The sequence below is a fragment of the Anas platyrhynchos genome, chromosome 20 (genome assembly GCF_047663525.1).
Source record: "Anas platyrhynchos isolate ZD024472 breed Pekin duck chromosome 20, IASCAAS_PekinDuck_T2T, whole genome shotgun sequence".
In the NCBI taxonomy this organism is placed as follows: domain Eukaryota; kingdom Metazoa; phylum Chordata; class Aves; order Anseriformes; family Anatidae; genus Anas; species Anas platyrhynchos.
This window is the reverse complement of record NC_092606.1, coordinates 6,493,906-6,518,307: the sequence shown is the minus strand read 5'-3', so window position 1 is coordinate 6,518,307 and position 24,402 is coordinate 6,493,906. Positions and strand designations below refer to the sequence as shown.

Genomic DNA, 24,402 nt, shown 5'->3' with positions numbered 1-24,402 from the left:
ACCCGAGCCTACTTGGCTCATTCCAGAGGTGACCATTTCAGGGTAGAAATGATGTGCCCTGTCAGGACAAGAAAGGAAATGCCATCTGTAGGTGCTGCCTGTTGAGCTCTGTTTCATAGGGCTGCTGGTCTGAGACTGTGAGTTAGCATTCCTTAACCAGCACTGAAATAATCCAGTTCTTTTTTTTTCCCCTCAGGACTTTTTTAAGGGTGCGTAATGTGGCTGCTGTGCTGCTCTTCCTATTGGAAAGTGCAGGATTTGACTTCCCCAAGTGTTGAACACTTTCTGCAGAAGTCAACATGGACTGTGAGTGCTTGGAACTTCTGAAAATCGAGCCCTGAGTGATATCAGAACAGAATAAAATACAAACATTTCAGATCAAGTTCCGTTATTTAAAGTTTTAAAACATCTGGGGCCTAATATTTCCAAAACTTCCAACACTTTCTGTCTAGTACCTCATCGCCACACAGTGTTCATGTTATTTTTAAAGTCAAGTAGTTGGTTTTGATGAATAAATGTTAATTTTTTTTTTTTTGTTTGTCAGGCAGTTGCTCTTATGGTGAAAAGAAGATTCATTTAGTGACTGCAGCAATCTGGAGAGGAAAAAAAGGGGGGGTTGCTTGTAGCATATACGAAGCAAAAAAGAGATGTTTGTAAGTGGTTCCCTTTGATGCTGGAACTTTCTTACTGCACAGACCAGTGCTTTGTTGTTTTATGAAGCAACGTACAGCTGGCTGTGATGCACTCTGCAGTCTGCTGCCTCCTAAATATCTCTTGGTTTCAGCTGTGGCTTAAACTGGGTGAACGGGTCCAGACTGTGGGGCAGAAATCTCCTGTCACTTGAGGGAATTGTTTCCGGATATATTTTTTCTGGGTAGGTCTCTAGTTTCTGTAGTGCTTCTCTAACATCTGTGAGGAATCTAGTGGCCTGCTCCTAGGGTCAGTCCTTTACTTTACCTAGGAGCGTGTGTACATATTTGGCTCTTTGTTGTAAATTAGAAGGTTTTGATTATGCCCTAATAGGGGTCACGGCTTACCTTGGCTTCCAGGTGCCATGGGAGTGCTGCCTGTGGCTGCTGTGCCCTGCTGTCTCGTCATGCTCCAGTTTAATTCTGTTCCCTTTTCTTCCCCAGCATATCTGCGTGGACTGTAAGAAACATTTTTGTATGTCCTGCTCAAACCAGACTGAAGATGGTCCCCTCCTCTGCCACCTCTGTCAGCGTTTCCGAGCCACAGGTTTTCAGCGGGAAGAGCTGATGAAGATGAAGGTGAAGGAACTGCGAGACTATTTGACACTCCATGAGATTTCCACAGAGTTGTGTCGTGAAAAGGAGGACCTGGTATTTCTGATTCTTAGCCAGCATCCAGTAATTAACCAGGAAGATCAAATAAGAACAAGCCCATTTAATACTAGTGCCTCTGGACAGCAAGACTTTGTGACTCACCCGTCAACCAGCACGGCATCATCTACCTCACGTGATGCGTCTCCAGCGTCTGCAGATTCCATCTCAAGTTCACGAGCTCAGGAACATCAACAGGTACAGTCTTTAACCAGAAGCATCTTTCGCATACTTGTCCATCTCTATTTTTGGATTAACTACTAAGATGCTGCATGAGGTTTCCAAGTAGGTAATGTGCCATACAAGTTTAACACTATGGATGCCTGCTTAAAAAGTAAGAGGGCTTCTGTTTAGAGCAGCTGACAAAATGCTTCAATTGCATTTTATACATGCCTTTCGCAGTTGTGGTGTTTTTTTATATTAATAAATTTGGAGTGAGGAGTTCACTTTTTTTTTTTTTTTTACAGAATAATTAGAGTTGTTTTACACTGCCGTGCTGCTGCACCAAAGTGGAATGTGCTGCTTCTGTGGAATTTCTGCACTAGCGGCATTTAATTTGGTGGGCAGGGCTAAGTATAGTGAGCACTCACTCTGGGAACAGCAAGATTTTGAAGTCCTTTGAGACATATGTTTTTTTTTTTTGCTACTAGCTACTTCCTGTGACTAATGGTTCCTTTGGTATGTGATGTCTGTGTTGGTGCACAGATCTTTGTGTGTTGATGTTGACAACTGTATGTAGGTATTGGTTGTTGTTACTCTTGAATTCATGTGCGAGACAGTGAGCACAGTTTAAAGCAATCCTGCAACTGAAACTGCTGGGAAAGGCTACTGTGATTTGGGCAAAGTTTTTGGTACCTCCTGCACCCAGATCAATAGAAAACACAACCCCAAGTCTGTTGTCAGTCTTCAGTTGACGATGAATGCTGTTCTGAGGAACCTTGTAAAGGGCATTTGAATTGAATTGTTTTTATTGATTTTGCTTTGTTTGTCTTTCTGCTATCTCATATGGGAAGTTTACTCAGTGTCTGACATCTGCTCCCAGTCCTATTACGTAAGTTAATAGGTATGTTTAGTTCCTTGTGGACTGGAGCTGTGGAAGTGTCTGTACCTTCTGCTTCCTCAGCAGATGTATCTAATACAAAATAAAGAGGTTCATTATTTTTTTTTCTCCTTTTTTATTCTACATTATTATTTACATTATTGTTATTATTTACATTATCGTTTAAGGGCCTTTTTGTTTTCTGGATATTGTCATCCCGATTTTTTACCTGCACATTCAGTTCTGTAGTCTTCCCATACTGTCCTGTAATATATTACAGATTCTTTTCTCAACTCACAGGACACTCTACTATTCATTTCCTTTCATTTTTATTCCTCAATTTTGTAAATATCAACCAGTTATCATCTCTCTAGGATGATAATGCTGCAGTCTTCTTCCTCAGTAGGGAAACCAGAGGGGGAGGATAGCTGCTGAGGGTAGTCAGCTGGAATTACACTGCAGTTCCTTTCACTTTATTGAGTGCTCTGAGCAACTGCCCCTTTTCCAGCTTTGATTCTGCTGGTCCTTCATGTAGTGTCTCCTGTTTGTCCAATCCAGCACCCAGGCAAGGAGGTACTTCTGTGTGGTTACTCTGAAGGTGACCTTTGATGATGTCTCTGAGTATTTTTGTGGAGGGGTCTTATAAGGAGTCTTGCACTGATACTTGGTGTGCAGTCAGGCTGTGATATCACAGGGGTCACATGCTGCAGCCACTTCATACTGAAGGATTGCATAGCAGTGCCAGGACTTGCACCGTGACCTTGTCAGGGGCCCTGCTACTGTCTTATGTCCATGTAGATTTTGTTCTCTTGCTGACCCAGCCTCACAAGAACATCATGTGGCAGCTGATTGTAAAAGCACTCTACCAGGGTTTAAATTAAGTGGGACTTCAGAGGGTCAGATGCTGCACTTCCATTTTTAAAAATTGTTTTACTCATTTTAAAATTGTTTTTAAGTGCTGCACAGGAGGTATCTTCTGCCAGTATGCCTAGCTTTTACCTCGTGCTGCAGCTTGCCGTTCCAGTGGGTGGGGTTTGCAGTTGGACTAAACTATCAAGCTTATTTTCCTCTGGACAGAGATACACTGTTGGTGAAAGCTTTATTCCCTCTTTTAGGCAGCTGGGTATGTGTCTCCAAGCCAAGCTGATATGACAGGAGTTGAGAATGCACCAGAAGCACCGACAGAGGAGGAGACACAGGTTTGTGACCTGGAATTAGACAGATAACAAGGAACATCAAGTTTCCTATGTGTATTTGCCACCACAGAATCATTACTACAGAGATGGGTGACTAAACAGTAGTTCAGCCTGACCACCTGCAGACACAACCAACCCCCTTGTATAGCATCATCCTGTCCTCCACATATAGAAAGAACTGGTGTCACTTGGACACTATAGGAATGATTTATTTCCATCTTAGGATTTGTATTTCTGATAAATGGAGGGATTCACAGAATAATTGAAGTTACGTGTATGTCCAAACACTAATTCCTGATAATTCCTGTGTTGAAAGCTTACTTAAATTGCATTGGTGGTTGCTGAGAGCAAGAATTGTTCCGTCTTTGTTCCCTTTCAGTCTACTCACTCAGGAGATAACCTGGTGCTGGGGAGGAAGGCTTCTCTTTCTGATCTAACAAGCATTGGAGACATCAATGCACTCTCTGTGCGACAGCTGAAGGAAATTCTTGCTCGCAACTTTGTCAACTACAAAGGCTGCTGTGAAAAGTGGGAGCTGTTAGAGAGGGTGGCTCGTCTTTACAAAGAGAAAGACCTTCAGCATCTAGGTAAGAAATTTAGCAAGCATGTACCTGTTCTCCCTTTCTGCAGACAGTTGCAGAAGGGAGTAGAACTTACCTTGTTTCTTTTTCTTGCAAGTGAGAGTAGAGGTACTGTATCAAGCTTGAATTAGAGTGAAAGTAGCACACTACTTGCCACTGTTTGTATCTGTTTAAGAGGAGAGCATTATGCAAGCTGTGGAGAGTGACTTCCCCATAGTAGCAATAAAGGAGAACCATGTGCCATCCAACTCAGGACTTTGTACAGCTGTGGCAGATCGTGCTGGTTGCTCCAGCACACACAGAACAGCTGATGTATGGCTACAGACAGGACTGCAAGAGCTAGAGTGAGCTTTCAGCACTTGACTTGTGGTAACTGGCAAAGTGAGCCAGAAAATGCCTTAGCTAAGGCAATGACTAGTAGCTGGTCTGTAGAGAAGAGACGTGTAGTCAGTGACTGTGGCTTCCGCTTCTGAACGGCTGTGGTTATCTGTCCCTTGGTTCTGTCCTTTTAATCACATGGGGAACCTTCATGTGCATGACCTGCACCTGCTGTGCCTGCATGGTTGACTGATGAAGAGATAGTGGTGTGCCAGAAGTGCAGAGAGGATGCATCGTGCTTGACTTTCAGGTCCCAGTGTGCAATTCTTGATGATTAGTTTAAAAAACACCCCTCCCTCTTCCCCCCCCCAATTTGCAAGTTGTTTCCAGAAGTACATTTAGAAGTATATTTTAATGCTTTGACTTTAGAGAGAGGTTTGTTTCTTGCTGTTGTCCAAAGCAGTGCTGTTTTTTAAACATCTCGCCAAGCTTTGTCCTACACATATGATAAAAGATTTAAGACAACCACCTCATTTTCATGTTCTTCTTTTGCTGCATTTCACGCTTTTGACAGAATTTATAATACTTTTCTTGATTAGTTACCCAGTGTGTGCATGTGTCTCAGCTATGTTCAACAATATTGGTGAGCTTGTGTAACATCAAAGAAACTGGCAGAAGGGGCTACTGAAAGAGTAGCTCTAGGAAGCTACATTGCATAAATTCCGACTGTCTTAAAGATTGAGATATCATTCTAGATAGTCGCTTATCTCTGTGAAGCAGTTACTGTTACGTAAGCTCAGTAGAAGAGAAAGTTTCTTGCACAGAATGTGTGAACCTCTGCATGGGGATCAGGAAAAAGGAGCCTTGTTTGTTTTGGTTTAGTAATCTCCCTTCGAGGCTTTTACCTTCTGCTTAATAGTACTGCTGGAGCAATTTTTTTCCCAGCTTCTCTTATTCCCACCAAATAACTTTTTCTTCTTATGTTGCAGTTTCTGACACTGACGATCAAATGGGTAAGTGATATTCTTAATGTTGCTTTGTTTGTGTCATTGCTAAGAATCTCAGTGGTACTTTTCATCATACAGAAAGTACCGTGTAAAAGCTAAAGCCTTCTACTCCTTGCCATTTGATGGAGCAGGTATACCTAAATTATTGTAGATGCAAAGGGGACTTTTTCCAAATCTTCAGCGTGCAAAGTACATTAGAAGCCCTTTGCTAAAGACAACTCACAGATTGCACAATGACATACCTTTCTTTGTCTCATGCAAACTGTGGTCTCTTGTTTACTTAGGTGGTGCTGGGCGCTCTGGCACGGAGGACAACCTCTGCAAAATCTGCATGGACTTACCCGCTGACTGTGTCCTGCTAGAATGCGGCCACTTGGTCACCTGCACTAAATGTGGAAAGCGAATGAGCGAATGTCCCATATGCAGGCAGTACGTTGTAAGGGCTGTTCATGTCTTTAGGTCCTAAGTGGAAGACTGGTGATGCCTTAAAGCCTCATCTGCTGTTAGGGAAATGGTCAAAACTATGACAGATAGTTAGGTCAGAGATTAGGATGTGGACTGTACTGGAAGCTGGAAGTGAGGGATGAATGAAGCTTGGGGAAAATTGCTCTTACTCAAGCTATGTTTGGCTGTGCCCTTTCCACTGTACCGTTTTACACCACAGTGCCTGGACTCCCTGGACGTTATTGCCAGCAGCAGACAGAAATAATTAATAACCAACATTATAGAGTAACGTGATCCACTGGTGGGAGATAAACAGATGCCTGTCTTTCCACCACAAATATTAGATACTGAAGCTTCTGATTTTCCCCCTGAATAATAAACAAAATAGACTGGGGTCTCAAAAAGTGATGTGTTTAGCTGCTACTGAGTTCTGATTCTACTTCCCCCATGTTGTGTTTATGCAACATACTATTCACTGTCAATTTAATTTTCAATGAATATATTTTTTTTCAATTTAACTTATGCTTGCAGGACAGGCAGCCTGCCTCCAATTTCTGTATTCAGAATGAACTTAATTCCAGCCTAGTGGGATTGTGGAAAAATGTACCATTTTATTTGAAGGTGGGCTCTGTATTACTGAAAAATGTAAGGGGACTGAGACTGTGAAACATACAGCCTTATCTTGCCTGGTGTTGGTTTTTTTTTTTTTTTTTTGTGCCACTAGGATGGGAATATCTCGTTTGCCTGCTGTTGATTTGTTGGATTCATAGGCTTCCTTACAATATATGCCAGTAGTTGCTTTAAAATTGAACTGAATTCCTGTGATTAAGGAGTTAAGAAGCTAAGGCTTGTGTCTTTCTGGTTTTGTGAGGAAAACATACAGCTGAAGTGTATGAGTTCTATTGCTACACAATCATATTTAAGTACAGGTGACTTTCTTTTTAGAAGAGACCTGGAAGAAAGCAGAGGCAAACTTTATTTTCCCTGAGTCAATAAAATGAGCAGAAGTGAACTGCAGAGGCTTCTGTGTATTAATCAGTTTCCCTTTTTTCAGTTTTAGTTCTCTTGCATTAAGCCTGCTTAGCAAGAACAATTTATTTTGTGATCTTTGTGAGGGTGGATAAGAGACTTTGTGGTCTGACAGGTGACAATCACAAAATATTAGAGCTATCCTTGTGAAAAGCGTGTTTCTTTGGAAGCCTTACTAAAGCAAACTGTAACTAACCTATTTTCCCTCAGTGCAAGTAGCCTGTCCCTGTGGCTGGTAATGTGTAAGTTTCAGAATCTTGATGCCTTAATTTTTCAGCCACTGTGGCACTACATAATCAGTTCAAGCAATGTGTGAAGTTGAGTACCTTCTGCTGCAGTTCTTTCCTATCCAACTTTCCCCTTTATGCTCTGATGATCATTGAGCATTCAAACACACTGCATGGGTGTCAACAGAGCATAAAAACAAGTGTTGACTTAAAGCCTCTGGAATCCTGGGAAGTGCAGTTATAGAAATGATCACCAAAGCCCTCTACTTTTGCAGTAAGTGGGAATGAGTTAACAGTAAATTAAACTGTTGTAATATTTAACATGCATATCATAGGAGTAGCAACTCCTCAACAGGCACAGAGTGGAGGGTCTCTACTTTGCAAGTAGAAGTTAAGCACTTAAGACAAAGAAGCCTGTCACTCAGTAGTTAACAGAACCTCTGCGCTATTGAGGTGGCCTCTAAACTTGATAAAAATAAGAGCTGCTGAGGCTTATTTAAATGAAAATGCTGAGTTTTACCTCTTCCCCTGTTCAGGTTGTTCTCTAACCTTTGGCTTAAGGTTTAACAGCTTCCAGCATGAGAAGAGAACTGATACAGTTCAATGCATCATGGTTAAAAAAAAAAAAAGCAGGTAAGCATTAACTGTATTTACTCTTTAAGAGGTACAGTAATATACATACAAAGCTTTGAACAGCCTCATTAGTAAAGTCACTGTGAAGATTCACATCCTTTTTCAATAAACTCAGGACTGGGGGGTATTTAACAGGAAGATTATTCTCCTGTGGACAGATCTACTTTTATTGTAGAGAGTAGGTTTATTTTCTATAACAGATAAGTCAAGTTGCACATCAGTGGTTGAAATTTTAGCAATGGGAAGATAAGATATACCCACCCTGAGTCTGAAGTGTGCTTTCTGAAGGGAAAAACTTTTTTTTTTTTTGACTACATTCTTTCCTTTGCAAAAATGCTTTCTATTTCATGGATATGACTGACTTGTTTTTAAAGGGAAATCAAAATCCGGAAGAAAGTGATTAATAATCCAAAGGAATATAATGATCTAAACTAATATAGTAAATGGAAATATTTATGTCCTTTATGTACACTGTACATGGTTTAAATATTTTAAAGTTAATATGCTACTTGAAATGGCATGTTTTTCTCTATTAAAAAAAACCCTCTTGGTACTACAATGGTTAAACCTACTAGTTTTGGTACAGAAGTTTGCTTTATAATTTTATAATAAACTTGAAATGTGATTTAGTTAACTTTGTTTTCTGCTTCTGTTGCCAACAAGCTAGGACAAAGCAGAGTTACTTCTGATTTTTAACCAGAAAAAGCTTGGGATACACTATGATTAAATACCATTATAGAGTGGGATACAAACAAGTATGTAGATATTGAAGGGGAGAAAAATAACTGAGAACCCTAACTTCATCTTTGCTTTCTCCTTTGTAATATTCATAAAGTTGTCTCTGAACCCTCAAAACTAAGGCAACGGAAGAGGAAATAAGCTGGTCAACTTGCATCTACTATACATACACACGCAGTCTGAGCCTACACCTTCGGAGCTCATGCATATTTATCCAGCAAGTGCACATCATCATATGCAAAACAGGCTTTAAAAATTGATTTTAATTTATTGATAATTAATATTCAAGTACTTAGAGTAGTTCTAAACAGCTTCAGTTAAGAAGGTCTCAACTATTCTGACATCCAGATGGTAGAATTCCTGTCTCAATTTTACTAATGAAACTTGAAGAGCAAAACCCAAGTAACTTGTTCTGGAAAACAAATACTCCAAGAGGATGAGCAGATAATGTTGCAGCAAGTGTTGTAAGGAAAGCTTATTTGGTACCTCATTTTTTAATAGGAAACCCATGCAGAAGTATAAACTGCTACTGTATTATAGATCTGTGCTGAATGTTACAAGACGGGGAAAAATGAAAGTCAGACCAGCTGAAGGAGGTGTCCTTTGTGTAAGTTGTAGCCATGCAGCACAAGTATCCTGGCACTACAATGTATAGTTTCAAATATTTGGTGGTCTGATGTCCTGTCCTGATAAGAGAATAACCTTTAGAAAAGATGTCCTGACAGCAAAGGAGAAGCTATTTTAGTTTTATTGCTTTATTTATAAAAATACCCAAACTTTAAAAACCCACAGAAATGAAACCAGCACCTAGATATTAAGTGCATTGGTCTACATTATGGGCAGAAAAATGGATTCAGCAGTAGTGTCCCTCAGAGTTGTTTTAATTAATTCCATATAGCTGCTATGGACCTTGAGAATTACCTCTGATGGACTTGAGCATTTCATTTCTATTACATCCCCACAGAGGAATCTCACCCTTTCTTCCACCTACCTAGTTCTCAGCTGTTCCCTTCAGGGAGTTCCTGAAGTGTAGCAGTGTTAAGACCAGTCAGCTGCCCCAGATTGCTAGCATGGGGCTACCAGTCTCCGTTTGCGGATGCATTCCCAGATCCATTTGGGAGATACACGTTTAGCACCAGGATTCTCATCAATGTCCCCTATAACATGCGTTGCTGAGGCTGTGTCAAACTCTGGCACAAGATCACCATCGTAGGCTATGAAGTAGCGACGGATTTTGTTGAAATCCTTCACCGAGGGCGATAGGTACAGCTTCACACCAGTGAATATGTCCAGCAGTGTCTGTGTATTGGGGAAGAGGATGGAGAAACAAAGGTTGATAAAACACTAGATTGGTCTGGAAGTTACAATGAAGTCTTTGAGGCATGAACAAGTCTACTTGCAGTCCCCAAGGACAGGCATGGGATTAGAACAATGTCTATAAATTAGGCTTTGGCCTGCTGTTGAATCATACAGAAGACTAAACACCCATACAGCTCCCCTGAAAGCTGGATGCTGCAAGTGAGTAGTGCTTCCCTTGTGAAGGGGAATTATTACCCCATTAGCAGCCCTTGCAAATGCTGCCTTTAGTGATGATGTTGATGTGGTCCAGTAAGCGTGATTTTAATGCCTTTGCCCTTACAAGTTGATGCTTCTTAGTTAAAGTGGGAGAACATAACAACCCTGGGAGTGGACTTGCTGTTTACATCAAGTAGCAAATAGCTACTCCAAGCTTATCAGATAATTACAGCTCTTGTGATTCTTAATCCACTCCCACCATTTGCTGCACAATGAGCTAGAAAGGACGGTTCTCTCCCTTTACAGCTCCCATCTCTTCTATATGTAGTACTCTAGAGCAGCCACTCAGCAATCACAGCACATTGCCTTTGTAGAGCAGGACATTGTTGAGTGATGAACAGAACCTTTAGCGTAACAAACTCAGTTGTGTCAACTTTGCAGGTAGGGAAGAACACCTGCAGAAATTGCTTTCCTCTACAAAAGGGTGCATTGTTGCTATTTCTGCCTTAACGTTTCCTTTTAATTTAGGGTGCTGCTTTGGAAAGATTTCAGACTTGCCAGATGGAAGGCAAAAGTGAACAGACAATTGAAACAGCTTCAACTTCTTCCCACCCCAACGTGTTTGCTTCCTAGCTGTCCCTACCTTCTTTCCGTTGTCATCCATCTCAGATGCTTTTCGCTTCTCTCCTCGTTTCTCCTCTGGCTTTTGAGGGGATTCAGTGATTGCTTTAGTGCCTAAAAACAAAAAATTGTCTTGTGATCTTGTTTAGATACTGTCTGTATAGTAACAGTAGGCAGAAAAGAACGAGGATAGAAAAACATAAAAGGCAAGCTTCCCCCCCTTTCTGGGAAATCTGTGAATTAAACCATAGCTAGAAAGACATGTTTATCTGCTGCAAATTGCCCAGGGCACCTTCCTGCCCTCAGCACCAAAAGACTACACTGTTGTTCAGCTTTCTGTCTTGCTGTCACCACACTTTCTTTCTGAGACTGCTCATAAATCTGATACAAGTTATTCCCCAGTGAGCACACTGGTGAAGCAAATTCATTTCATGTCTTTGCAGTCTAATACCTGGAAATCCCCTCCAGGTGTCCTGTTATATGTATGAACTTCAAATAAAATTAAATACTGTTTCTTGGACAAAAACGTCTAACCAAAAGGCACGTGATCTGCAGGAACAGGAGCAGCAGGTTTGCTGTTCAGACCAGTCTTATACATTCTGTTAAGGAGCTTGATCTAAAGATTAAAAGGGACTGCAGTCCTAAAGAAATTACACCAAAGTAATTCTGATACTAACTATAACTGAGGCTCTACAAAGTTCAAGATACCTTTACTTTAGAGCATTATTTCAGAGAGCTTTAATTGTCTGAATGAGTTGCCTAAGCACCAACCTTTTAAACAGCATCATCAGTCCTATCAGTCCTGTCGCATCTTTTCCCAGTCTCAGCACAACTCAAAGCTGTGGCTATTCAGCCCATGCTATGAATAACACTGGCCAAACCAAGGGTTGAATCAGCTTTGCTTATTAACCCTGACATGCACGTAAAAGCTGCCGTGGGATCCGCAAGCATCTCACAGAAGGCAAATAATATATCCTGAGGCTCCTCTCCCTGGGAAGTACTGTCTTACCTTCTGGCTTCTTGGCTTTTGCAGGTGACTTGCTTGGGGGAGTTTTAGTAGTCTTGTGTGGCGTGGAAGACCTGGAATTTCCCTCATTCTCTCCACTGCTGCCAGCCGTGGACTCTTCTTCCTCCCCAGCAACAACACTGAAGTCAGCCTTTTCTTTGGAGAGTTGGTACAGCTCCTGTCCCACCAGAAACAAAGCATTACCTTTAAGCCACAGTGAAATCTCAGATACTGGACATGAGCAGTAATGCATCTGCTCCTCTTGTTTCCCTTTTTTTTTTTTACCCCCCTGAAGTGTTTGTGCTTATGTTTTTTTCTTCCAGCACCTTTTTGTAGCCATTTTTCTGTCAACTATGTTCAAACTCTCTGCTTTCCACCCAGCTACTTGCCATTAAGGGAAGCCATACTGATTTTTACCACCTGTTACAGAGCAAGTCAGACTAACTCTTCAGTGCCTGGCTCCCTGTACTGAAAAACAGACAACACCCATTGTCCAACACTCAGGCAACAGTCTGACTGAGGGTATTTTACCTTTCTCTCCCCTACCTGCACAGAGAGCCAAAAAGATTGCTGGACAGCAGATGGGCTGAATCACTCCTTCCTTCAGTGGCGTAACAAGCACTTGCATCTGCTGTCAGTATCCCTGTAGGCAGTGTGAAGACAGCCCAAATGACAATAACTAGACTGAGAACAGAGCTCATCAACAGCTGACTTACTGCTGAGGATGGCAACAAGCCAACCGGTTCCTATCACTAAAGGAGGTATAGGAGCCGTGTGGGGTGGGTGCCGCAGCAGGGATCCAGGCAGGCTGCCATTTGGCCCCTCTGCCATGGAACTGGGCCAGGCTACCCTTAGTCACTTCCCAGATGCCTCCCCCAGTGTAGGCAATTAACGGGAAATGGAATGACCATAACCACTTCAGAGAGTAAGGTCACCTCTTTCAGGAAGGAAATTCCTCACCATGAAGGCTGTTATAAGAGCTGATACAACTATCTGCCAGCACAACTTTCCTGAAAGTGCACAACACAACCCAACAGCTCAAGAGACTCAAGAGGCCCCATGAAAATATAAGATTCATATCAAAATAGTCCAGGAAGCAGGCTGAGCCTAGAACAAATCAGAAAATGTACCATGCCTTTGGAGACGCTAGTTAACAGGTATTTTCATTACATGTCCTATCAGAATTTGTCTTTTAAAATACAGACTGCTACCAAAGCTTATTTGCGGACATGTTGCAGACAAGCACACCACATTAACTCACCTTAAGCTGCGGGAGGTTGGTGGCTGTCTTCCAGTCCTTATCATCTCGAATGCGGGTGCAGCGAGGGAAACGAATAGAGATCCCATCTGCAGTGTGGGCTTCTGCTTTAGAGAATTCAGCTCCTGTGATCTCCCATACTGGGGCTTTCTAAACACAGTATTAAGGAAGAAAGTCACGTCACATTCTTGTGCTCTCTCATGAATTTGTGTTCCTCTACTTCCAAAAAAAAAAAAAAAAAAACACCCCCCCCACACAAAAAAGTTTTACTCCCCTCCCAAAACAACAGAGTTCTTTAAGCACCCTCTGGGCACCTTGTTTAGAAAAACTTCTATTTTCTTTCTTCCAATGACTCAGAGATCCTCAGCCAATACATAATCCAATTTATAAATAGCACGTTTTCTGTCAGACATACACAGCCCAAAGCATACTGGTAAATTTAGTAAAAAAAACAATAGTAACTTCTGGGTTACAATTGTGTTTCATGCATTTTAACTGTGCTTTAATTGCTTATTTAAAGTAAGTTAGTTCACTTCTGGGAAGGATTTGATGCACAAGTGTTTCCCAGAGGTGCTAGAGGTATGATTTCCTCATGAAGTTCTTAGCCTCAAATGCACATGCAAGATTCAGATAAAAAGTTGTGCTTAATTTCCTGTTCCAAGCTTCAAGCCTCACAGTGACAATCTGTACACTTACAAAAAATAAGTTGATATATCAGGGCTAGAAAACAGTCATTTAATGTCAGCACTTACCTTTGGATCTGGGACAATGAAGTCTGGGTAGTAGATTTTGTTAATTTTTAGCCAGCTTGGAATTTTACTGGGATCCTATTAAGAACACAAAATGATAGCACTTATGATCATGTACGAACCTAGTCCTACAGAGGAGGTTCCTGAAAGAAAATGTGATAGCAAATTGGCAAATACGTATTTCATTGCTTTTGTATGGATGAAACTTGCTGTAGCTTGCAGTGCAAGATGCATGGAGCTGCAGCAGTTCCTTTCATCTAGAGGATCATAAAAACTTCTTGCAACACATCTGTCAGCTACTATCATCCCAAACATAAAACCAGTATCATGTTACTCTCCAATTGTAATTCATATAAACCCAGACATTTTCAGAATTCTACAGCCTTGATGCAAATGGCCTTCAACATATCAAATAAATATTAAAATTCATCTGTTTGTATGTCAGGTCTTGACAAATAAGATTTGTCACCTTTATCAGTCACTCACAAAAGAAGTCTAACTCCAACGTTTCAGGTTATCTAGCCGCAAGAACAGCCTGACAAGCATCTCTCACTTGCAGCCCCATCTAGCGACTGTCTTCACCGATTGCAGTATGCCAAAAAAATGGTACTTGTGCTACTCTTCCCAATAAAACTTTGGGCAGGAACCAGATGGTGCCTGGCTTCCCACTCAGTGTCTGAGTACAAATCTCAGGCAGTGCATCATCTTCAGGAGATGGCTGTACCTACATCTCAGTTCTCATGTAGGTTTTTAGAGCAATTTACCCAGTTGAGCAGTAACTGAGACACCATTCAGTCCTGGCAGAGCACTTCAGTTCTGCATTTAATCAGCACCTCAATTGCAGCTCTGCAGGAGGAAGGTTTTTACCAAGTCCCTTGCTGAGCATTCCTTTGATCACTTCCATGCCAGAGACCATCTCACCTTGCTGATCTTCACCATATCCAGCTCTGTTTGCAGACGGGCCAAGGTGGCATCGTCATGGCCACCAGCACACTTGGTCACTGTACACCACTTCTCACTCTTGGGATCATAGCAGCCCATGAGGAAAATGGACATCATCCCACCTGTAGGAGGGGAGAGCGCAGTAGTTCATATCTTCTACAGGATAAACCACAGCTTTTTAAAGAGAAAAGTAAAGAACCAAAACTCTTTTTCATCTTTGGGAACTGAAGGACCTTGGGTTTGTGATGGCTTCACAGCATCAGAACATACACAAAGCTGAACAGAGAGACTTTGCGCTGCATAAAAGACCAACCCAAGACCTAATGCTTTTCTGTGCCAACTCTGCCACAGTGAAGTCAGGCAGCTTGCAGTAGCCTGGGACATGATGAGCTGTGTCAGACAGTAACTGTGAGAGCCAGTCTTATGGTAGGAGTCCAAATGCTACAGGAAGCCTGGAGTAGGGAAAAGCTTGAGATTCTTCTGAACTGACAGATCTCTGACTTTAACTAACTCCAGAGACTTACCTTTACTGCCTTGCCCATAGAAAGCTCCCAGCACCACCAAGTCTGCTGTGTCAGCCATTGCACCCTCGTTTAGGTAGTCCTTTTTCACTTTCAGCCAGTGCCGTTTTCCTGGTTCATAATTACCCTGTGCAAAACAAGGCAAGAATCCCTCACTCAGAAAGTTACCCATCACACAAACGATGTCCTGTCTCCTCACATGGCCCCTGCTTTTATTCAACTTAGCAGTACCAGAGCACTGAAGTGCTCAGATATATGAGGAGCAACTTGGACTGGATGTCAGCACATACAAGTCTCCAGAAATGTTTCAAGGACGCCCAGCCTTGTATGATTCATCCATAGACCTCTAAGCACTTCACAGAAGTGGTGATTCTCTGCTTTGCTCAGTGCAGTCACATGAGGGACTAGCAGCAGAGCTGTAATTAAAATGCAGTTCTGTTTACCAGCTCAGTGATCTGCCTGCTGGACCATATCACTACATGTGCATACAAACAGACATGATGCTTCAAAAAATTTCAGGGACATCAGGAAATTCAGAGAGGTGGAGTTCTGTCTAATGACAGAAGACAGCCAAGAGAAGAACAAAGAAAAAGCAATACTAAAATTCAGGAAAGAAATGACATTAACTGAGATTCAGGTAAATTTACTGCACGTTCCCTCAAGCATTGTTTAAAACCTTTTAAAAGCAGAAAAAGGCTCAGATCAAACCTAAATTAAGTACAGAGCACTCTGTTTTTACTCCCTGATTCCCAGCATACACCAGTAAAGAATAAATAGGCACTTGCCTTTATATCTTTCAACACCAGTCCTTCCAGTCCTTCACGGATGACTCGGGTGATCATATCTGCCAGATCCGAAGCTTTCTATAAAGGAAAGGAATTATGGAAAGACCAAGACTGTCAAATTGCTGTGGTCATCAGGCTTTCTACTTGGAAAATGTGAAGATGCATGAACAGAAAATACTCTGTACTGATAGGCAGTGAAGTACTAAGACTACAGCCTATGAGATCACCATATGTACTGTCTTAATTAACATCAGACTCACTGTGACATGCTTCATCTCTGAGAAGAGGATCCGGTTGGGGATTTCAACCATGTTATCATGTAGAAACTTGCGACGCTCGCGCAGGGGCCTAGAACACAGAGATAGATAATTAAGGATATGCAATGAATTTCAACATGAAGTACCAGTCGCATGAACAGTGAGAAAAGTTATTTAAATAACTAAATGATTTATCCTGCAGAGTTCTAGAATTGACAATCAATTCTTTTAACATTCCTCCAGGAAAAAATATAAAAATAGAAATCTATAAGAAGAGCGTGTTTAGTTTCGGAGGACATGAGATGAGCTGAGTACTGAACCCCACTGAGCTCAGCTGAAATACAGTTACTATAGCGATGTTCCTTAGCACAGCAAGGATTACCCCATGCTGTCTTGAATTTACAGGAGTAAACGGGCAGCCTTAACACATGAAGTGAACTGCTGCTTCTGCAGTGGTAGCATATTCCAGCAAGTTCATGCTGGGAAACCTGTCAGGCTACTTACTCTCACACTGTGCCAGACACGTACCTGTCCATCAGGCTGATGTCATTGAAATAGATGCAGTCAAACACAAACAAGCAAACATTGGCGTCTTGGAAAGCAGCTTTCTGCAAGACAATTAAGATCAATTAAAAGAAATCTGCACTCGTAGCAGCATGGAGTTTAAAAAAAATCACAGAAACAAAAAAAGATGTATTTTTATCCCCATAATCTTATAATCTTTTATTTATAATAAGCATAGGCTTCAGATTTAGACCAAATGCATCAGAGCACAAAGAAAATAAAACATGTTAATTTCCTATTGACAGAGAAATAACAAATACGAATGACTTCGGGCAAGCTAACATCCATCACTACTGCTGCAATAACAACAACAACAAAACAAGCATTCCAGAGACTTCAGATTAATGTCTCCTTTAACTTGAAATACTTACAGTTTAATTGTCACTTTACTGTCCTCATCCTAAATGCTATTTAATCTAGACGTTCTTATATGGACTACACATATATCTGCATCATTCTGTCCTCTCATCTGCTATATATTGCTACGGGCAACTATAAACAATGACAGAATTGCAAGATCTTCCAAGGTTTTTTTTGTTTTTTTCTTTTTTAAATCTTGAGCTGAAGTCTCTTGCTATCTTGCTTGTGATTAAGTTAATATCAAATCTATTGTATTATAACAGTACCTTTTCTTTAATATCAGGCTTCTCAGGGATCTTATTTTTTTCCAAATTCTCTAGTAAGCACCAGATCTCTTAAATTAGCCTGTGATAACAGAACACATGCTAGTGTGTTTAAGTCAGCAGAATAACAGCCTTACAGCCTCCAACTACAAAAGAGGATTCATTTTATATTTATTTTTTACCTTATGCACACCAAGAGTCCCAAAAGGAAGTGGCTTGCCAGTTTTGTTATCAATTAGAAGAACTTCCGAATCCAGGATCATACTGTGCCCGCCAGGGAAAGCCTGGGGGATGAAGTCCTTAAAATGTGCTACCTTGAGGGAGAAAAAGAAAAAAAAAAAAAAAAAAGAAAAGAAAATGTCTACTGACTGAAGAGATGGACTCACTCCAATGCAGATGTTCTCTGCAGAAGCGTCTGAAGCATGTGTATGCATATCTGCACTAACTTTACTTTCTACTACAGCACGGACTACTAGCGCAGTCTATAAATAGAAAAAGGAGACTTGTACAAATATAACAAAGTCACTCAGCTGGCATCAAGTCAACCCAAATGCACTGCACAAAGAAGACTTGAAAGCAGGTAAGTTAACTGTAGTTTCAAGGCTTAACAACCACCAAAACAAATTGATTACAGTTCTATTAAATGTTACTTTTCCAGATTCAAGTATCTGCAGAAATTAAACAAGAAATCCTACAACAAAAGGTATCTTCCTTGCCTATAGGAACTTGTGAAGTTTATGGAGGAGAAGGGTAAAATTTGGCACAAAAGCTGGGGCAATTTATAGGTGCTTACTTTGTGAGGAAGGACAGGTTTGAGGCTCCGGCTGAAGTAGCTGAAGTGATCTCCATTTTTATGGACCTGCACTCGCTCACCATCATATTTGATCTCCGCATACATGCCATTTGGGCACTTCTTCATGGCATACTCAATTGACTTGCAGGCTTCAGCCTTAGAAATATGGAGAAGTTCAAAATAAATTTGGCTGACATGTTTAGGAACAAAGCTACTCTTACCTAATTTCATGAATGAACGATCAAGTCCTTTTTACATCTTTCTGTTCAGGGTTTCTGATATCCAGTCCAGATTTTCCTTCTCTTAATTAGTCATTTACTTTACATTGTCTGAATATGCTCAGTAATTATAGCTTTTCAGTGTTTATCTCCTCCAGATACCTAAAGGTACAAGTTCTGTGCCTTTCGTAGGAGTGTGCTTAGCTCAGAAGTAAAACATTCAACTCCTATTTGTTCAAACAAAAAATAAACAATCTCCAACAAAAAGCTTACAACATTTCAGAAGAAAGGATCAACTTCTGAGATGATAGCAAAGAAACCAACAAAGGAAAGTCACTTGTGGACTGAAATCAAGTCAAGATTTAGCTTCTGCAGCATCACTGAAACTGCACTAAATACTGGCCCCATGGTAGAAAACACTTTAAAAATGTCATTATCCCTAAAAATCAGCATTACACGATTAGCTCACAGTACACTTAATCACTTGTCTACTTATTCCCAAAGGTGACAGTCTCTGACAGAGTCTATGAAAACTCCATCTCTTCCTCTGCAGTAGGTCACCATTGCAGGGGAGCCAACATTACCAGCATGGGCTGCACTGGGGTCATCAGGGAGGCCTGCACGCTGAGGGTTCGCTTCAGCCCTGGCATCTTCTCGGCCTCCTGCTGGTTCTTCAGGACTCGCTCTACCACATCCTGGAGGTTGCGTGATGCTTTGAATGCCTCGTAAGCATTTGGATCCAAAGCATCCAACCTTTAACAAATCAAGGACAGGAACAAAACATATCAATCTCAGGTCTGCTGCTCATGGCTTATGAGGCTGATGCCCACTTCTGCTTTTATCTCACAACAAAAGGTGGGACTTACACATGCTTTGCACCAGCATTCATTTTCAGATCATGCTTAATTAGCCTGATGATGCATTTCAGGTCGTTGCCAGTACATCTGAAGTGAGAGAAAAGATTCAGAGATAGTAGACAATTATCTGCACTACTTTGCAGCTGAAAAAAGGAAACTGGGCAAGGCCTCCATAAAAAGAGGTCCTTCCCTTCTGTAGAGTTTAAGCTCAAAGGAGTAAGTATTTTATTAGTAACACAGAGGCACAAGAGTACACAAAAGGCATCTTCACATTTGAATGCCAATATTAATTTTGCCTCTGTGTTGAAATGCCTTCCAAAGCTGTTAGTTAACGCATCAAGAGTAAGTTTAGTAATATCCTCAGCTTCAAATCAACACAAGCTACATCAGACCAAGAATCTTCAACCTGTCCAAATGGCTCAAAGACTTTTCCCAACTTACTTAAGAACAGCAATTTAATTTATAGCTAAGTACCATTAAGGCAGTTTTGCAAGCCATTTGTTTAGTACTGATACAATGTCTTGACAGACAAGGATGAAATTCTCTCTGTGATGAACAGGAGCCATACAAGTTTCTCCATGCTGTTCAGAGGTCAAGGAGTCAATCAAATCACAGATAGTGGCTTACAGATGTAAAGTTCAGTTTCTGTGGGTTATGACTGATTTTTCATCTGTTCTAGTCTGTGATGTATTGATAACCACTACTACTTTTAGTCTAAACCTTCAGAGGCTGTTTAGTTTCCTTACCTGCGAGTGATATCGTGCAGCACACTTTGCTGGTCATCTTCCTTAGTAAGCTTTGATAGCTGGATTAGGAACTCATCTACCTCTTGGATAGTCAGGAGACTTTTAGCTGCTGGAGGACAAGATTTGCTCTGTTCAAAGAAGAGGCGTATGGTCTCGGAGACATCTCCCTATCTCCAAAAAGAAAATGAGGGTCAGAGCTACACGTAGAGAACAGGTAAGACACCACCAGTAAGTAGAAAAGGGCACGTAAATGACTCCAATTGCATGAAGGAATTGTAACCAAACATTGGAATGAAGTTGCCACAACACAGGGTACATCTTTTCAGCTATTTCACTTGCAAAAAAAGTTACGTAAGAGCACCAGTATCACCTCATTGCTGCCTTTTTTTTTTTTTTTTTTTTTTTTTTTTTTTTTAAATTTACACTGCTGCAGAACCACAGACCCTGTATTTCCTCAGGATAAATCCTCTTGTAAAGCAAAGAATCTCTATCAGTCTAGTGAAGTCTCTAGAAGGCGGTATATACCAAGGCAATAAAGATAAGAGAAAAAATTATATTCATTAGCTAATTAACCAACTTTTTTCATCTTGCAATGGTATCAGAAGCATGTATAATCAATTATCAATTCCTATGCACGGGAATTAAATGCACACATCCAAGCACTGGCGATAGTATAAACCTAGCCTAATCCCAAAAGCCAACTTGAGCTCATAGGAACAGGTCTGTTAATTGAGTCAGTTTTTGATATATGTGATATTAACAAAAGCAATATGAAACATTTAAAAAGAGAAAGATACTAGACAAAGCAGGTGCAGCCTGATTTGCCTAGATTTTTTAGTCTTGCTTTTTAAAGTTTTGCAGGTGAGTTCAAGTCTTGCTTTCTGTTCAAACGTTATTTTCTAAAGCTTCCAGGTGGCAGAAAGCTCTATGAAAACTGCTAAAACAAACAAACCGGAAAAGATTCACTGTCTCCCACTCTAGCAGTTAAGCTAACAATCTTTCATGTGGGGGAGGGGGGAAGAATACAATTTCCAAACCAGGGGACTGAACAGCACAAATGAAGAGAACTGCTGTCTGTACTCACCTGCTCCAGGTCCCGGATCATTTCCTCTTGGCTGCAGTTAAAAATCCTACTAAACAGCTTTACTATCTGCTTATCGTTCAAGTTGTAAACAATTTTAATGACGCCTGGTAACAGCAGCTTAATGGTCAGGTACACGTCACCATGAAAACCATCTGGAAAAAAGCACACACGATTAGAAACTGTCACAATTTATTTTCATCTACAGTTGGTTGTGCTAGTTAGCATGTCTGGGGAAAACACAACACAGCTGGGGCTTACCTGTTCCACCACGTTGTTCTGCTTTACATGAAAGGTCATTTCTCAGGAGAAACACCCACAGTTTCCCTCCAAATCTGATTTCAGCACTAAATTTGATGGCACTTACAAACATTTGCCACTGTCCTGGCCTGAGTCATTCTTATCTGATCTGAATTTGTTTTTCAAAAAACAGTTCACGTTGAAAACTTTATCTGCATCAGTTCAGAAGTCATCACAGCTAACAGCTTGGACTACAGAGTAATCAGATTTTAATTCACCCTTGCTTTTGCAATAATACTTGGAAGTTTAATTTTGAGAGGGCTTTCAGATGCGGAAAATGACATGCAATAATCATACCTCCTCCAGTTCCCTTCTGCAGGAAGTCCTGAATGATCTGCGTTTTCACATTGTAGCTAGGCTTGTCAGCAACCATGGCGCAGAGCTTCCTGAACTCTCGCAGCAAGCAGTCCTTGTGCTTCGGATCACTTTTTTTTGCAGACAGGCTAGACTTGTGGGAAGAGTTTGCGGGGACATCTTCTGAATTCTTTGGCTTGGCTGGATGAAAGACAAATTTTATTTTATTTTTTTTTAAATGTACATGGGGAGGACTTTGAAGATGAGAGCACCTATGCCAGGCAATCTGAAAAGAACTATCCCAACATGGTGACAAAGCTTTGGAACTGAATAATAAGGTGCTGCATCAAAATTTGTGACCTTAAATTTTATTTATGTTAAAAAATCCACATTTTTTTCCCCACTGTTCATACTCTTCACAGTATACCAGACTTTTCCAGACCTTAATTCTACCAAACACGATTAGGCCTTGGTGAAAAGGAATTCCTGCTGGCAAATGCTTCTGTTCGATTTCTATCTTATAGGTCTTCCTCCTTCACAGAAGCATGTTTGCTTAAGATCACTGCTAAAATGCAGGAAAAAAATTCCTGCATTTTAGAACTCTTTTGTTGACATCTGTCAAGCACTTGTCAGAAATAAACTGGTGATCAAAGTAAACAATCGTAAAACAACGTAGTCCACTAGCAATAGAGCTGAGCCTGGTTTCCCACAGGTTCATATTCCCCATACCTCCAACTCTTCTTCTACCTGGGCTATCTTTAGTCTGTACCCTCACAATTCGACTGAAATTAGCCAGTGCAGAAATAGTGCTGGAGTCAGTCTGACGATGTGGGTTATTGCATTAACTGTGTTTCCTTGGAAATATTAGAAATGCAAGCATCGGTCCTTTTAAATCTGACAGCCTACAAAGGTGGTCAGAATTTTTGGCAAACTTGATAAAAAACATTTAAAACTAAACCACTTTCTACAAAGCAAAAAGTGACTGAACTAAGTCAAGTTAAAAAACTTCTGACACTAGTATCGGAAGAAAAGTATTTCCCAGAGTCAGTTTCTTTTAAGTCCTACCTGTGAAGCCAGAGAACTTCTTCGGATTGACAGCAGCTAACGGGTCCTTTGAGGGACTGGTTATTTGTCCTGTGGGAGTGAGCTTAGCTTGGACTGTTGCTTTTTTCTTCGGCGTACTTGCAGCCTTGGACGTAGCTTCTGTAAAACAGCAATGTAAGGGTTTGATCCAGCAGTCAGAAATAATATTGTACATCCCTCAACCTATACAAGATATACTTGTATAACAAGTGTAAACATGTCCTAAAACAACTGGGGATGGAGGGGCATTTCACAGACAGCAGAAGTTAAAAAACTACATAACTTACTAAAAAGATGAAAAAAGATAAAACTGGAGCATAACTGAAGCTTTCTTGTGACATTTATCTGAAACTTTAAGCATCTGTATGTGGAATAAGTCACTTAGATCTTCTGCACAGTCAGTTGCGACAAAAGAAATTACAAAGTGCGATTCCAGAAGTGTCTACTTCTTTGCTTTGGGGTAAGGCACAGATCAGACACAGCGCACTACCCAGCTTTTTATGAGATCATACCAGCAAGTCAGCAAGGATTGCACGGTAAATGCATGGCCGTGTGGCAGTCAGTGGCACGTTTTAAAACCGAGCAGGGCTGAAAAGCGGCGCAGGCCCTGCCTCGTGCCTCACCTGCGATGTGCTTCTGGATCAGCTCCTTCTCCTCGTCCTGCAGCTCCTCCCAGCCCTCCAGGTCCGTGATGTCCTCAATCTTCTTGGTGGTGGCGCGGGCCTTCTCCAGCTTCTCGAACATGCACCTGACGTGGTACCACTCCTTCATCTCCCCGCCGGACTCGGTGAAGGGGTTGGGCACGATCTTCCCGATGCGCACCGTGCCCTTCACCAGCTTCTCCTTGCACTTCTTGCAGCCGGCCGTGCCGCGCTTGGCGTAGTCCACGCAGTACCGCTGCTCCGCCATCCCCCCCCCCGGGGCCGGCCAGCCCCCCGCCGGCCCCGCGGTCACCTCCGGGATCCCCCCTCGGGCCCCGCCGCCCCTCTCGGCCCCCGGGAGGCCTCCGGAGGCCCCGCTCGCCGCTAACCAGCCCCGGGGGCTGCCGGCTGAGGAGAGCGGCGGCCGGCAGACGCCGAGGGCCGCGCCGCGAGCGAGCAGCCGGGCAGCCTGGGCCAGAGCCCTGCCGCCAACGGGCATCCGGGCCCCGCCGGCGGCGCTGCGAGGGGCGGGGGCGCCCGGGGCCGAGCTCGGTGCCCGGCGCTCCCCTCACGGGCCCCGCACCCGCCGCGCCTCAGGGCCCCACAACCGGCGCTGCCGCCACCGGGCTTCCGTAGGGCGCAGCGCGCATGCGCCCCGCCGCTACCGACAGCCCCTGAGAGGCTCCCGGCGCTTGGCCCCGCCCCCCAGCAGCGGGCCCCGCCCCCCCGCCTCGCGCCCGTTCCCGCCTCCGGCCCCGCCTCACGTTTCCCGCCCCTGCCGGCGCTGAGGCGATGCCGCCACGCGGGCGGCTGGCAGGGGCCCGGCGCCATCTTGGTGCGGGTCTGAGGCGATGTCCCCTGTCCCGCTGAGCCTGTCGAGAGCGCTGCGCCGCCTTCGTGCCGGTCCTGAGGTGCTGCCGGGTCCCCTGGGAGGGTTTTGGTGTTTGGGGTACGCGGCTCTGAGGTGCTGCTGTGTTGCCCGGCTGTCGGAACTGC

General features: G+C 42.4%; 2 protein-coding genes across 13 annotated transcripts in view; one reads left to right on the top strand and one right to left on the bottom strand.

Annotated features, from left to right (window-relative positions):
• The window catches only part of RFFL (ring finger and FYVE like domain containing E3 ubiquitin protein ligase), a 32,583-nt gene extending 24,135 nt beyond the window's left edge, over positions 1 to 8,448 (top strand). For 10 of the 11 annotated variants that reach the window (XM_027471777.3, XM_027471778.3, XM_027471781.3 and 7 more), the window contains 5 exons: positions 1,134 to 1,538; positions 3,495 to 3,578; positions 3,955 to 4,162; positions 5,464 to 5,487; positions 5,766 to 8,448. In XM_027471777.3, coding sequence (XP_027327578.3) covers positions 1,134 to 1,538; positions 3,495 to 3,578; positions 3,955 to 4,162; positions 5,464 to 5,487; positions 5,766 to 5,947 — 903 coding nt within the window. In that variant the 3' untranslated portion in view covers positions 5,948 to 8,448. Of the gene's footprint in view, positions 1 to 196; positions 307 to 1,133; positions 1,539 to 3,494; positions 3,579 to 3,954; positions 4,163 to 5,463; positions 5,488 to 5,765 lie in introns of all 11 variants that reach the window. The other variant, XM_013107668.5, reaches the window with a different exon arrangement.
• An 834-nt stretch (positions 8,449 to 9,282) lies between these two features.
• Positions 9,283 to 24,059, bottom strand: LIG3 (DNA ligase 3). Of its 2 annotated transcripts, XM_027471776.3 has the most exons (19): positions 23,389 to 24,057; positions 22,748 to 22,885; positions 21,686 to 21,883; positions 21,092 to 21,243; positions 20,008 to 20,174; positions 19,271 to 19,348; positions 18,989 to 19,157; positions 18,187 to 18,342; positions 17,576 to 17,707; positions 16,735 to 16,814; positions 16,210 to 16,297; positions 15,950 to 16,027; positions 15,168 to 15,291; positions 14,623 to 14,765; positions 13,705 to 13,779; positions 12,956 to 13,102; positions 11,698 to 11,872; positions 10,711 to 10,802; positions 9,283 to 9,851 (listed from the first exon to the last, which is right to left on the bottom strand). In XM_027471776.3, exons 1-19 carry the CDS (start codon positions 23,903 to 23,905, stop codon positions 9,618 to 9,620), a joined length of 2,943 nt encoding a protein of 980 aa, XP_027327577.3. In that variant the 5' UTR covers positions 23,906 to 24,057; the 3' UTR covers positions 9,283 to 9,617. The 2 variants fall into 2 exon arrangements, 1 of the variants encoding a protein (XP_027327577.3); XR_011804210.1 differs by lacking the exons at positions 9,283 to 9,851; positions 10,711 to 10,802 and adding an exon at positions 12,241 to 12,337 and having other exon boundaries at positions 11,735 to 11,872; positions 23,389 to 24,059.
• Between the last annotated feature and the right edge of the window lie 343 nt (positions 24,060 to 24,402).

Excerpts from the sequence above, each read along its gene's own strand:
- LIG3 (XM_027471776.3), bottom strand. The coding sequence starts at position 23,905 with ATGCCCGTTGGCGGCAGGGCTCTGGCCCAGGCTGCCCGGCTGCTCGCT. Across the intron at positions 20,175-21,091 it reads TGATCCGGGACCTGGAGCAG|GGAGATGTCTCCGAGACCAT; the intron begins GTGAGTACAGAC and ends TTTTGGAGATAG. Across the intron at positions 10,803-11,697 it reads AAAAGCCAAGAAGCCAGAAG|GCACTAAAGCAATCACTGAA; the intron begins GTAAGACAGTAC and ends TTTTGTTTTTAG.